Raw genomic sequence first — 15,049 nt, 5'->3', positions numbered from 1 at the left:
TTTCCCCCAGTGAGAAATTTCTCGGTCCTTCATTCCACACCCCCCTTCCCACCCTACCTCTGGATCTCCCGACCCAGCCATTCCCTTTGCAGAAAAAACACGGGTTTGCTTCACGTCCCCCATCCCACCATCATCATATTGCCCCCGCTGTTTAGAGTTCCTGGAGTCCCTCCGACTCCCTCCCTCCCTTCCCTCTTTCAAGGCACGTCAAGACCTAACTCTTTGAAACACGCATTCGGTCATCTTTTGCTGTCCGCATCCCACCTCCCCAGCTCTGGTGCCCAGCCGGAAACATCAAGCACTTTGAGATGTTCTTCCAACATGAAAAAGGTGCTGTGTCAATGTTATGTTCCTGCAAGTGGAACACAAAATATTGCCTATGCGGCCTGCGGACCTTTCTCGTAGGGAATCTGGCCCTCGGCAGCCAAAAGGTTAGACCTCCCTGTTCTAGACCATGAGCTCATACGGGGCACTCTCAAACTTTATGCTCAGAAAACACTGGGGGAAGTTGACTCTTCCTGTAAGAATAAATAATCAAAAAGGACTTCTCTATTTACAGGAAATGCCATATAAAAGTTCTCCCATTAAAAGGACAAATCAAAGAAAATATGCTGCAAAAGCAAAACCCAAAGAGACAACAGCTAAAGTGCTACAATGGTAACAATAATCTTTGCATATGATATAGATTCATGTCAGAAGGCCAAATCAAAGTGCTTCATAAAGTGCTATGAAGTGACTATATTTGCAGGCGAACTCAGCAACCAAATTGCAAACAGGAATATTTTACAACCAGTTAAACAAGTGAAGAACATTCAATTATTCCCTCACCACCACCACCACACAAACTATCATTGGGACAAAGGCCTGTGTAGGAATGAACCAGACAGACCGAAAGAGGGGGAAATTGTAGGGGAAACAAGTGTGAGTCTGTGTGATAATGGGAGATAAGAGAGACTCAAAAGACATAGTCATTGGGTTTCACACACAATGAAGATACAGAAAGGCTGGAATAAGAAGACTCCAACTTCAGAGACCACAATAAATCTGTTTCGCAAAGAGCAATGTTTTGAATAATTTAGCATTTGCAACGAATATAACAAATCAAATATTAAATGCAAAACATATAAAGGTTGAAATGCAGACTTCGGCTTGTCCATCACAAGATTGTAGCTTTTTTTTAAAAAAAGAACTATAAAGCAGAACGACTGAATAATATGTTGTGGTGCCAGTCTTATGACAGCTTCTGCCTGACTGGAACATCCAAATCTTGTGATGTTTTTCTTACAAGGAGCTGTAAGCCGGCTTAAACAAGTTACAAAAGTGGCTCTGTTTTCCCTGGCTTTCCATGTCTGAACATCTAAAATAGTTTCAGCAGCTGCAATACGAGGTATTTCTCCATCTAAGTTTTTCTTTCCTTAATTGATTATAAATGTACATTAAATAGCATTGCTTGAGATGTTAGCTTGTGAACAGTTTCGAATGTTAGCAGTTTCTTTCAAATAGTTTTTTGTTGCACTTTTTTCAATTGACGTAAAAGATCCTTTTCGGGTTCTATACAGGGGAAGGGGAGGAATGAGTAGATTTGATTGTAAGAACAGATTAAAGGTTTTAATAAACATTATTGTGACACCAGGTATCCTTGTTTCAGGTATTTATCATGATGCAAATCCGAAGACTGTCCTTTGCTTATCAAAACCTAAAAGAAGTGCCTTTTATCAAAATATATCAACACGCAGGCAGCCTTGAAGAGCTTGATCTCAGCTACAACTGTCTGTACGAGTATCCTTTTTACTATAATAATAACAATATTAATCCATGCATTTGATACAGCACCTTATTACATTTTTGAGACATCTCAAAGCTCTTCACAGGATATACTGTACAGATACTATTTCATTTGTAATGCTAAAAAATAACAAGAATAATCCTTGCATTTAATATAACACCTTAACACATTGTTGAAACATCTCAATGTGCTTCATGGGATTTACTGTAAAGAAGAACAACCATAACAACAACAAAATTAAATTTGTAAAGCGCCTTTCACGTCGGGAGGACGTCAGAAGGCGCTGGACAGACAGAGTTACGGACCCGAGCTGGGGGTGGGCGCGGGTGGAGGGCAGGGGGGAAGCAGGGAGATTTAAAGCATGGTCGAAGAGGAGGGTCTTGAGGTGGATCTTGAAGGTGGCAAGGGAGGGGGCGAGGCAGATGGAGTTCCAGAGGGTTGGGGCAGAGTGGCAGAAGACCCGCCCACCCACCAGTGGGGCGAGCAAGGCAGGGGACGTGAAGGAGGCCAGAGCCCGCTGAGCAGAGGGAGCAAACAGAATGGTAGGAGATCGGAGAGGTTGTGGGGGGAGGAAGACCATGGAGGGCTTTGAAGGTGAGGACCAGGATCTTGAACTGTATCTTCTATATGATGGGAAGCCAGTGTAGTTGGGTGAGGATGGGTAAGGTCGCAGAGCCTGGTGCGGGAGAGGACACGGGCTGCAGAGTTCTGGATGATCTGCAGCCTGTGTAGGGAGACGTTGGGGAGGCCGACAAGCAATGAGTTTGCATAGTCGAGCCTCAATGTAATGAAGGCATGGATGAGGGTTTCGACAGCCTGTGTTGTGAAACAGTGGTAGAGCCAGGCGTTGTTGCGGAGGTTGGGGAAGGCAGAGCGGGTCATGGTGCAGATGTGGGGTAGAAAGGATAGTTGAGGGTCAAACAAGACCCCAAGGTTCTGGACTGGCTTAGCAAGGTGCAGTGTGCAACCATGGATGGCAATGCTGTCAGTGCCTGAGGTGAAGAGGCACTGACGGGAGCCAATCAGGAGAGCCTCGGTCTTGTTGACGTTCAACTGAAGAAAGTTGGCTCTCATCCAGGACTTGATGTCTGACAGACATTCTGTCAGGACAGCAGTGATCCTGGAGTCAAGGGTGGAGGTAGAGAGGTAGAGTTGGGTGTCATCCGCATACATGTGGAAGTTGACCCCATGACTGTGGATGATGTCACCAAGAGGGAGCATATAGATGTTGAAGAGGAGGGGACTAAGGACAGAGCCCTGAGGAATGCCACATTAAACGGTCCAGGGGCTAGAGGAGAAACCGTTTGAGGCGGTGAAGTGCAAGTGGTGTGAGAGTATGATCTGAACCAATCAAGGACAGCGCCATGGAAGTTGAGGTGAGAGGAGAGGCAGTGGATGAGGATAGAGTGGTCGACGGTGTCGAAAGCAGTAGAGAGGTCAAGGAGGACAAGGAGGCAGAGGGAGCCCTGGTCGCAGATGGACAGAATGGCATTTACGATGTCAGTGAGTAGAGGGTCAAGGAGGTGGAGCTGGGAGGTAAGGAGAGGGGTAACAATTACCCCTCACATTACAATATCCCACAGTCACAATGTCCCACAAACAGTCATGAAGTCAATGATCAATTTTTTTTCTCCGGGGATTGTTAGCCAGAATGCTGGGAGAAACTCTCTTCTCTTTTTGAGTATTGTCATCCAGTCTGTAACATCCACCTGAACAGGTAGACAGGACCTCGATTTGACGTCTCATCTAATGGCATCACCGACAATGCAAAGCAAACCCCAGCACTGCACTGGATTGTTAGTCTAGACCAGGGTGGTTCAACCCCACCACCCCAATTTCATCTGGCTGACCTTCTCCCTCCATAACCCATAAATGTTATGTGATGTATCTGGAAGGGAAACACAAAAATATTGTTTATCCAGCCCCACGGATGTTTTTCAAATAGGGCATCCGGCCCTCAGCAGCCAAAAGGTAGGACCACCCTGGTGTAGACCATGAGTTCAATGACCCAATGTTGTGGGGCTTGAACTCAACTAAGAAGTGAGATTGCTACTAATCAAACCAGGGTATGTTTTGCCTCGGTGCCACTAATGCTGTCTGCATTGCAACCCACATTGAACAAAAGGCAAGACTAACATCTAAGTGCTCTGTCATAAAAAAAGCATAGATCAAGAAAAGGCCATTTAGGCCACCCATAGGCACCCTATTGTTGTCATCACTCTGCCTTAGATATTCTCTGAACTCGAAAGGTTATCAAAGAGGAGAATGAGCCATCTCCACATTTGAACCCTGTTCTCCTTCTCTCCATACCAACAGCCTCCGGCCTCTCCCACCCCACACTCTGGCTCCCAGCAATGCAAAATAATCATTTCCCAAGGCATAATTGTTCAAGCCTACCTTTTCCCTATGGCTATTGCCATCCTGCGCCTAATACTTTCAGGAATTAGCTAAGTAGGATGAATCCACTAAGGAGAGAGTGTGCATTCCATTAAAACAATCTATCTCTGGGATTTCCATGTGTAGGTGGGATGCATGGAATTCTCAGCTTGGTTTGGATTCTCTCAAACACGGGCTTCCGCACGTGTCAGTCACCCGGCCGGCTAAAAAAGGATGAGGATTCTCATTTGAGACTCCACGTACAGAAGTCCAGATCTCCTGATTTCCTGGAGAAAATGCCAAATGGAATTCACTTTGAGTCTGATAAATTGAACACATTTTCTGCTTATGCATAACTACAGTTCGATTATATTTGTATGATTTGATTTGACATTTATAGTATAATTTTATTTATAAGTTAAAAATTAAGTTATTTCCAAGCTTATTGCCAAGTCTAAATGTAGCACACTCAGTAGAAAAGCTCAAAGCCCCATCAGCAAATTTGCTGCACTGAGTGAGTAAAGCTGAGTAACTAGCATACAAGATAATTCACAAATCTCCTGTTTATCTGTACAAACACACAGTGATCTACAAAGATTTGAAAGTTAACTGTAAAGAAACTATTAGCAACATGACTGAATGACCTCCTTCTGTTGTAATATTCTATGATTCTGCGACAGCCTCCTATACTAAAAAAAATTAGTCACTCTGGGAGCTGTAATAATAATAATACTAATAATCCTTGCATTTGATATCACGCCTTATCACGTCTTTGAGACGTCTCAAAGCACTTCACAGAATATGTTGACTGTATTTTGTGGGAGAAACGCCGCAGCCAATTGCTCATAGCAGTGTCCCACAAACATTCGTGGATTGAGTGATCATATTTATTTTTGGAGGGATTATTATCCCCGCCAATTGTCTAACAACCGGGTTCCTACTTACTGTGGGTAAACAGAGGTGTGTGGAATAAGTCCAGGAATCAAATCTGGGTCCTCTCACTTGCACTACAATGAGGGACTCCATGTAAGCATCCCATGTAAAAAATATTTGAACAGAATCAATTATTGGAGGGAGGGGATGCTTCACACTCGGCTACTGTTTACCCTGCAAACCAAAGAAATTAACAAGTAGGATGATTCTAGCTGGACAAGTGGCGGGAATCTTGCCAAATAGTGCTCTCGATTGCAAATAATGAATTTTTTAATCTGGTTAGACTCCAGCAGTATTCCAAAGCACAATCTAGGGTTCCTAAACCTCGGCTCTTGCCAAAGGGTTCCACTTCCCAGCACTGATATCTACTGCCTTGATAAGTCCAAAAAAAGAGGGAATGGGGTGGGGAAATCATCCAAACATTTACCTATTAGAGGTGCATTTCATTTTTCATGGATGGTACAAGTTACATTTGCAGATTACAAAATCAAGTGAATTATGCATGTATGGTCCACCCAAATCATAATAGCATATGATAATAATGCCTCAAGAAAACAAATAATAAATTGGTCACTTCAATCGACGACTGTTCATGGGACAATGTTGTATGGAATTGGCTGCCGCGTTTTGCCCACAATTATACAGTCAATTCACTTTACAGTATATTATTAATATTATTATCATCCACAACATCTAGAGTTGATTATTTTCTTTATTAATCTGCCCTGTGTTTATCAGATGTTTTAATATAAATAGTATTGGTCTGCTAACCAAATGTGATAATGAATGTTTCATGTTTTACATTAGAGTAAGGATAGGGAGCAGATATTGACAAATTCTCAGGCCTATATTTAACAACAGCAAAATTACATTTATATAGTCCTTTCACGTCGGGAGGACATCCCAAGGAGCTGACCTGCTGGTAATCTAAGATGACCCTCCAGTGCAGAGTCAGGTGTGTGTTGAATTGTCAGAGGTGTTGAGATCCTGTCTGCCTGTTCAGCTGCATATTAAAGATCCCACGACACTGCTCGAAAAGAGAAGGAGTTTCTCCTGGTTTCCGAGGCAACAATCCCCCCAATAAAAGATTGTTCATTCTTTATGGCTGTTTGTGGGACATTGCTGTCTATCCTGTGAAGTGCTTTGAGACGTCTTGATGACGTGATAAGCTATTATACCAAATGCAAGAATTATTATTATTCCCAAAATGCAAGGATTATAATACCCATCACCATTGATATTTAAGCCATTTTAGAATTGCAAGCCTTCAGTCAGTATTGTCCACATTATCCTGGTCAATTGTATCATTCGTTTTGCTAAATCTGTCCACGGATACTACACTTGTGTCTTTCTCAATTCCAACACTGCAGAAACCTCTCACAACTGGGGGATCTCTGGAAACTAACCACGTTGATTTTGGATGGAAACAATTTCTCCTCTCACGTGAAGTTTCCCTACATGCCGAATGTCACCACCTTATGGATAAACAAAAACAGAATTACCAACCTGGCTATATTCATTGCAGAAATAGCTAGAAACTTCCCACAAATCAGGTGAGATAATTTGGGAACTTAATGGGAAAACGAGCAATAATTGTCCTCCTTAAACTTCTGCAAGATTTTATGTTTCTTTATTGAGGGTATGATGGCTCTGTGAAAAGCACTAAAATGTCTAAGTTTCGCACATGTTTAGAACGACTTCTTTATACCTTCTTTATTATAAAAAATACATGATTTTCCCAATAATCCTTGCATTCAATATAGCACCTTTTTCATCAGGGAGACTTTTAAAGCACTTCATGGGTTTACTGTGTATTTTGTAGGTAAACTAGTATATTCTATTTCTGGGAGACTCAAAAGAACTTCAAAGAAATGTGTCTATTCAAGAATTACAAAGAAATAACTAAGGGCAAGTTAGTGTAAAAATGCATTAATAAAACAATAAACTATTTACAATATTTGTCAGAGGTGCTGTCCTTCAGATGAAATGTTAATTTGAGGTCTTGTCTGCCTTTTCAAGTGGACGTTAAAAATCCCTTGGCATAATTCAAAAAGAGAAGCAAATTTCTTCCAGTGTCCTTACCAATAATTGTTCCCCCCCAAATAATATTGGTAATTTGTTTCATGGCTATTTGTGGGATATTGTTGTGCTTAATTCAACTGCTGTGTTAGCCTACAAATATACAGTCTCTCCACTTCATAATAAATCCTGTGAAGCATTTTGGGATGTCCTCATGACATGGAAGGCACTATAACAAATGCAAGGAGTATTAATTTTCACATAGCAATATCGTACAAACAGCTATAAAGTTAATGACCAATTTTATCTGGGGATTGTTGGCCAGGACACTAGAGAAATTTCCTTCTCTTTTCAAATAGCACCATGGGATCTTTAACATCCACCTGAACAGGTAAACGGGACCTTGGTTTAATGTTTCACCTTGTCAAGACAGCAATTAACATTGCAACACACCAAAGCATTGGTGTGTCAGCCTAAACCTAGACTATGCGAGTTTTAAGTCCCAATTAAGGGCTTGAACTCACAATCTTCTGACTCAGAGGCAAGAATGTTACCAATTGAACCAAGCTGCCACCTGTCAGCTGAGATGGTAGACAACACTGGAGTGCTGGCTTATCCTCTATATTGGTGACATCCAATTTATTTCAAAGGATCATTGCAAACATCCCAATATATGAGACAACCATAGGATAGTTAAAAAGTAGAGGAGATCTAGATAAGTTTCAATGTATTATTTCACCCGAGGAAGCGCTAGAAACCATAGCATGGCTCAGAGAAGTTCCTTTCACAGTGCCTTGAATATTCCATTCAATTTGGTTTTATTTCCACTCCTTGGTTCTTGCAGTAAATTGAGGGGTGATGAGGCTTACAGCCCTGTCAGTAGATATTTATTGACGCTTCATATATTAAACTTGCCTGTAGGATTCTAAGTATGATGAACAACGAGGCTGCACCAAGTTATTTTAACGGAGGGAGTTTACCAGAATACATTGATTATAGGTAAGTGCTAAAGTATTGATGAATTTATTGGCATTTGCATGACTGAGTAATGGGTTGAAGCTGTAATTAATGCAAATTAACAGGAAATACTGTGAGTGTGAGCAGTCCTGAGTGTGAGAGGAGAGAGAGAGAGGGTGAGCAGTCCTGAGCAGGAGAGGAGAGAGTGAGTGTGAGCAGTCCTAAGTGAGAGGAGAGAGAGAGAATGTGAGCAGCTCTGAGTGTGAGAGGAGAGTGAGTGTGAGCAGCTCTGAGTGTGAGGAGAGTGTGAGCAGTTATGAGTATGAGAGGGGAGAGAGTAAGTGTGAGCAGTCCTGAGTGTGAGCAGCTCTGAGTGTGTGAGGAGAGAGAGTGAGTGTGAACTGTCCTGAGTGTGAGCAGCTCTGAGTGTGAGAGGAGAGAGAGTGAGTGTGAGCAGTCCTGAGTGTGAGCAGCTCTGAGTGTGAGAGGAGAGTGAATGTGAGCTGTCCTGAGTGTGAGAGGAGAGATTGTGAGTGTGAGCAGTCCTGAGTGTGAGAGGAGAGAGAGTGAGCAGTTCTGAGTGTGAGAGGAGAGAAAGGGAGTGTGAGCAGTCCTCAGTGTGAAAGGCAGGAATGTGAGGGTGAGTGGTCCTGAGTGTGAGAGGAGGGAGTGTGAGTGTGAGGAATCCTGAGTGAATTGCCCTAAGTGTCGGAGAGGAGAGAACAAGTGTGAATTTGAATGTTGTTATTCCACCCTTTTACAGGCACTATGTGATCAGTCAAATACCAAGGCTGAAAGTGTTGGATGACACAGAAGTGGTGCTTGAGGAGAGAATGGAAGCACAAAGAGTCTATCCACCAAAACACTCAAAAATCAGATCAAGAGGCAAAGGACATAAGTTAAAAATTTCTCAAGTTTGATATAAAATTCATAGTGTAATCTTGTTCTGATGGCATTGACCATATTTCACAGGTCAGACATAACATAACTAGCTACAGTCAGCATGGTATCAAATGAAGAATACTTGTTAAAATCGTTGTGTGTCTTTATGCAGTTAGTTCCATTGACGAGTATGTTTCAGATATTTAAATAAATGTAAGTATCAAAGTCGTTATATGAAGCAGTGTGAAATCCCAAAACGCTGATCTCAGAAAAATCCAACGTTTGCTGAATATAGGAAGCAAAAATAAGAGACACGTGGACAGGATAGAAAGAGGAAGCTAAAAAAACTAGGAGTGTTAACTAACTCATCACTTACCATGTTCAAGCAGTGTAAAGCAGCCAGCTATACAATGCTCTGGGGTATTGAGAGTAATTCAGGTCTCAGAGACACAAGGTGGCTGCTCAGCCTTAGACAGGAGTGCACAGAAGTGTAACAGGATATCCCCGGGGTTAGCAGGATGAGCTATCAAAAACAATAGGCTCTCAATGGAGATACGTATAAAATGCTAAATGGGATTGCGTAAGTAAACCCAGAGCAATATTTTCAGACAGGCGGCAACAAAACAAAAGTCACAGGTTCAGGGTGGTCAAAGGCAATTGCAGGATAGACACCAGGAAATAACAACAACAAAATTACATTTGTGTAGCGCCTTTCACATCAGGAGGACGTACGTCCCAAGGCACTGGACAGACAGAGTTATGGACCCAACCTATGGGTCGGGGTGGGTGAGTGTGGAGGACAGCGGAGGAAGCAGGGAGAACAAAATCACTGTTGAAGAGGAGGGTCTTTTGGTGGGTCTTGAAGGTGGCGAGGGAGAGAGCGAGATGGAGGGACTACAGGATGGAGTTCCAGAGGATGGGTGCAGAGAGGCAGAAGGCCTGCCCACCAATAGTGGGACAAGCAAGGTAGGGGACATAAAGCAGGCCAGAGCCCGCTGAGCGGAGGGAGCGAGCAGGATGGTAGAGTTTAGGTGGTCGGAGAGATGGGGGGAGCAAGACCGTGGAGAGCTTTGAAGGTGAGGACCGGGATCTTGAACTGTATTCTCTGTGTGATGGGAATCCAACAGAGTTGGGTGAGGATGGGGGTGATAGGGTCACGGAAGCTAGTGCAGGAGAGGACATGGGCTGCAGATCTGCAGCCTGTGGAGGGAGGAGTTGGGGAGGCCAACAAGCAGTGAGTTTGCATAGTCAAGTCTTGATGTGAGTGTCTATGTTACTGTCTATGTGACTGTGTCTATGTGAGTGTCTCCATGTGAGTGGTTCTATGTGAGTGTCTCTATGTCAGTGTTTCCAAGTAAGTGTTGACACAGAGGATAAATAACAGCTGGAATGGGATACCATGAGAGTGGTGGACCAGCACACTACATTCACTTTAAGAAATAATTTGATGGTGTAATGAGAATATAGTAGGGTGAGATAAAATAGACCAAAGGGTTTTCTTCATCCAAACCTCTCGTTATTTTATGATTCTTGGTCTTTTCTCAGTTAGCTGATCTCAACCAGCAACAAATTGGGTCCCTACAATTGTCTTGAATGGCTTTGGTTGAATTGGGCTTTGGTCCCATCCAATACTATCTGTACTGATCTATATCAGACTTGGTACAGTTACACATCTATAATAAAGGCGTTTCTAAGTACTGTAACTTGAAAACGTTTGCTGGATATCACATTGCTGGTGCAGAGTCAAGTATGTCTCATTGTCTGAGCTACCATGGAAGCGCAACTAATTTAAAGTATAACTAGTTCAGTCATATGAGTAGTTGGTCCCCACTTGGTATCATCTAATATTTAACATGTGATGCATAGTTTAAAAGAGATGGGCTTTGATTTTTAACAAAATATAACATAGTGAAGAAGAAAGCTTTTGAATCATTTTGCTACTGACTTAGGTGAAAGTTGCTTTTATAAATTAAATCTATTATAAAAGCAATTCATGGTATTATTACATTTGGCTATATCTAATTGAAATGTGTCTTAATCTGTTAGCATTGATATATTGATTCCCATCTCTCTGTGGTCATCATATATTATATGACCAAGGCTGACTTAGCCCTGTGCACCAAATGAGCTGTGCAAAATTTATAGAGAAAATTATACAATTGTAATAAAAATACTGATCGATCAATCAATAGATCAGTGATCGATGATCAGTCGGTCAGTCAATATCTGGCAACATTACTGTTGCCTGAATATTTACTGTTGGTTGCAGATTGTTACCTCTGGCGGTAATAATAATAATAATGATCCTTGCATTTGATATAGCCCCTTATCACATCTTCAAGACGTCTCAAAGCACTTCAAGTGAATTGACTGTATATTTTGTGGGCGAAATACGGCAGCCGATTGCACAAATTCAAGGATTATTATTATCAGGTTTAGGACCTTGGGATGTCAGCTACGAAGGCAAGTAATTTTCTCCTTCATGCATCTTTTATCTCAGAACTCAAATCACTGGAATGGCAGTGCTGCTGCAGAACTTGCTGGAGGAACAAGCTGTCCTCAAAATGTTACTTACTTCACCTGAAAGAGCAAATTATTGACCTGAATTTCCTTCCCACTGCATTCAAGACTATTGTTTAAGGATCTGAGGAATGAAATTTTACTTTGTCTTAGCTGTTAGAACATTTTTTTTAATTTTAAGAAGGTGCAGATAAGGCGTTATATCAAATGCAAGAATGATGATGATAACTATTATTGTTATTATTATTATAAGGAACAACAGTGACCGAAAACTTTTCTGACTACCCACTCTCCCCGGTCGAAAATATCCTTCTACCAAACACATTTTCATGAAACCATCACCCCTTGAAGAACGACACTTCCTTTTGGCTCAAAACCTGATCACATGGGAGCCGGTGAACTATAAATGATTCTGGTTACAATAATTGGGGTCAACTTCTTTGTTGAAATGGAACATACAGCTAATTTTTAGGAATTTTGCGCTCCTTAGAGAAACGGTGCAAAGGATTTTGATGCAGCAATCAGGTTTGAAAAGCTATTTATTCACCCCTCCCCCCACCACCAAAAAAATGTTGAATAATTTCCATTATAATTCAGAATTGTGAGCATCTATTCTGGTTACTTGGCTGATATCAGGCTATGACTGCTAACAGCACTTGAGGACAACAGTCAAATGAGTGGAATGCCAGTGAGTGGAAAATGCTGTTCTCTTTACCATCCTGAGTTTAAAGTCACAAATATATTCATCTGAGTCTTTCCTCCTACCATAAGTAGAGAAAAGCCAAACACCTACCTCACAAGGGAAGGTATCTGACACATGCAGAAACCCATCACCAATCTTTAGAATGCATGGAAATTGCCATTTATCTGGAATGGGATTTTGCACTCTTTCCCCAGAGGAATGCATCTTGCTCTCCTCATCCCAGAAGTTATTTGCACAGATTGGCGTGGGCCAAGGTTTGGAGACCACAGTGAGTGCTTTGAAATGCTACTGGGGTTTACCAGCTAAAACCACATAGCTTGCCATTGAGTACACTGTCTGTCAAGCTCCGAATCCCAATGCTTGTGAGCTAGAAACACACTACCCATTAGGACTTTGGCTTCCAGCCTTAACAACAACAACAACTTGCATTTATAGTGTCCTTAATGTGGAGTATCGTCTCGGAGCTCTGAACTGGAGCCAATTGGGAAGAATCCCCTTTCCCTGTGACTGGTATGCTCCTCCATGCCTTGCTATGAGATAAGCTAAGTTGTCTGTCATCAAATATGGGTGGTAGCCTGGCTCAATTGGTAGCACCTTCGCCTCTGAGTATGTCGTGGGTTCAAGCCCCATGTCAGGATTTGGAACCCATCTAGTCTATGCAGTCACTCCAAAGCAGTGTTGGCGGTGTGCTGCATTGTCAAGAGTTGCATCCTGTGGAAGAAATGTTAAATTGAGGTCCCACCTGCCTGTTCAGGTGGTTGTTAAAGGTTCCATGATACAATTTAAAAAGAGAAAGGAATTTATCTCGGTGTCCTGGCCAACAATTCCCCCAATAAAATTTGTCACTCATTTCATGGCTGTTTGTGAAACACTGTTGTGTGTAAGCTGGCTGCAGCATTCATCCACAAAATACGCACATCCACATCACTTTACAGTATATCTTAAAAATGCTTTGAAACGTGTAGACCACGTTAAAAGGCGCTATATCATATACACAGATTATTATAAACAGCCGTACCTTGGAGAGCAAGGAAAGGAAATTAAATTCATTCCCCATTTGATCATTAGGTGGCAGTAAGTACCACATTATAGACCCAGTGCTCTTGTGGTACTCTGCCAATGTTAGCTATGTAATGGTATTGCGCTATAATAAATAATCCTTGCATTTGATATAGCGCTTTTCACGTCGGGAGGACGTCCCAAAACGCTTCACAGAATATACTGTAAAGTGAATTGACTGTATATTTATGGGCGAACGCGGCAGCTAATTGCACACAGCAATGTCCCACAAACAGTCGTGGATTGAAAATGACCAATTTATTATTATTTTTGTTTTTTTGGAGGGATTATTATTAGGCTCTGTGTGGAGTAAGGAAACTTGCCCAAGGTTTCGCTCTCTGCCTGGAATTGAACTCAGGTCTCTCACTTGCAAAGCGAGTGCTCTAACCACTGAGCCACAGGACTCCACGATCTATAGATCTAGTGGTTCTGTAGGAGGTTTTATAAGCTTTGCTTTGACAATAACAAATTATGACTTTTAATGAAATCTGGTGACATCCTGGTGACTTTTTGCAATCCATCAACCTGCCCTCCCCCATTGTATCATCCGCCTTCCACCAACCTACCCCAAGCTCCCATTTGTCCATCCATCTGTCCATCAATCAATCCTGCACTTCCATTGGATCATTCACTCATCCATCAAACAATTCTGCTCTCCCATTGGGCCATATCTCTGTCCATCAACTGGCCCCACAACTTCACTGTGAATCCCAGAGCAAGGGTCTGTCTGTGAGAGATGCCTCTCAGTGACTGAGTCTCAAGGAACATTCAATGGCCAAAGCTTGTTTATTTTTTATCCAGATATGCATCCCAGCTCCATGATCCGTTTTAGGGAAACAAGGCTCAGAGGAAGGCTGCCCAACAACAACAACAATTTGCAATTATAAAGCGCCCCTCAGGGTTGCATCCCAGAGCACTTGACAGTGGCGGAGCACGACAGAAAGACCCACTGTAATTACTGAATGATTTATAAAAGTCTTACCACAGCGCTGAAGGCAGATGTCCAGCACTGACATGGGTATATACTTTTGGGTACATACGTTCCCAAAAAGTTATGCTTTTCACAGTAATATACAATGAATTTATTTTGCAAACTTGCAAAACCAGGATTTTTTATTATATTTTATTATATCTGTTAAACACATACTTAATAGAATGTGAATATTTAATATTCATATTCTTTAAAAATCATATGAAACCCACAATACTTTAATTCAACCACAATTTCTATTAATGACAAATAGGAAACAATCATCCATTTGGCCACACTCTGATAACATAGGTTTCACTGGAGTTTAGCGACCTCTAGATTTTCTGCAGCATCTTTTGACTTTTCAAGGTTCATCTGGTGACTTTCACTGAGAGGCAATTGGCAACACTGCATTCACTCCTGCGTAAAAAATTGCAGCATATAACTTGTGCAGTAAAGGATATTTTGTAGACAAATGCAAATAGAATTAATCAGCAGACTTTGTTTTGTTAACTCTTTTGACATTACTGATAATAAACTGTAATGTTTGAAGACATAGGTCAACGTATTTCTGCACAGGAGTTGGCTGGTCTTCAAGCAGGGCAGACCTTCTGAAAAAGAATCCAAGTCTGGAGAAGTTAATGATATATAGCCTACAAAGTAAGGACAGTCATATATATACCTAGCAGTAAGTAGGAACCCGGTTGTTAGTTGATTGGCGGATCACTTTTCTGGGGGTAATAATCACTTTTAAAAAATGGTCACTCAATCCACGAATGTTTGTGGCACACTACTGTGCACAATTGGCTACCACGTTTCACTCACGAAATACGCGGTCAATTCA

At 41.8% G+C, this 15,049-nt stretch overlaps 1 protein-coding gene across 2 annotated transcripts; it reads left to right on the top strand.

Annotated features, from left to right (window-relative positions):
- Positions 1-1,274: 1,274 nt before the first annotated feature.
- Positions 1,275-9,664, top strand: LOC103187209 (leucine-rich melanocyte differentiation-associated protein). 2 transcript variants are annotated; one of them, XM_007906606.2, is made up of 5 exons: positions 1,275-1,387; positions 1,649-1,773; positions 6,466-6,648; positions 8,036-8,113; positions 8,835-9,664. In XM_007906606.2, exons 2-5 carry the CDS (start codon positions 1,658-1,660, stop codon positions 8,989-8,991), a joined length of 534 nt encoding a protein of 177 aa, XP_007904797.1. In that variant the 5' UTR covers positions 1,275-1,387; positions 1,649-1,657; the 3' UTR covers positions 8,992-9,664. The 2 variants fall into 2 exon arrangements, with proteins under 2 accessions (XP_007904797.1, XP_007904796.1); XM_007906605.2 differs by having other exon boundaries at positions 1,649-1,779.
- The last annotated feature ends 5,385 nt before the right edge of the window (positions 9,665-15,049 follow it).

This window comes from Callorhinchus milii, unplaced genomic scaffold (genome assembly GCF_018977255.1).
Source record: "Callorhinchus milii isolate IMCB2004 unplaced genomic scaffold, IMCB_Cmil_1.0 Scaffold1, whole genome shotgun sequence".
NCBI lineage: Eukaryota > Metazoa > Chordata > Chondrichthyes > Chimaeriformes > Callorhinchidae > Callorhinchus > Callorhinchus milii.
This window is presented reverse-complemented; position numbering and strand designations above follow the sequence as displayed.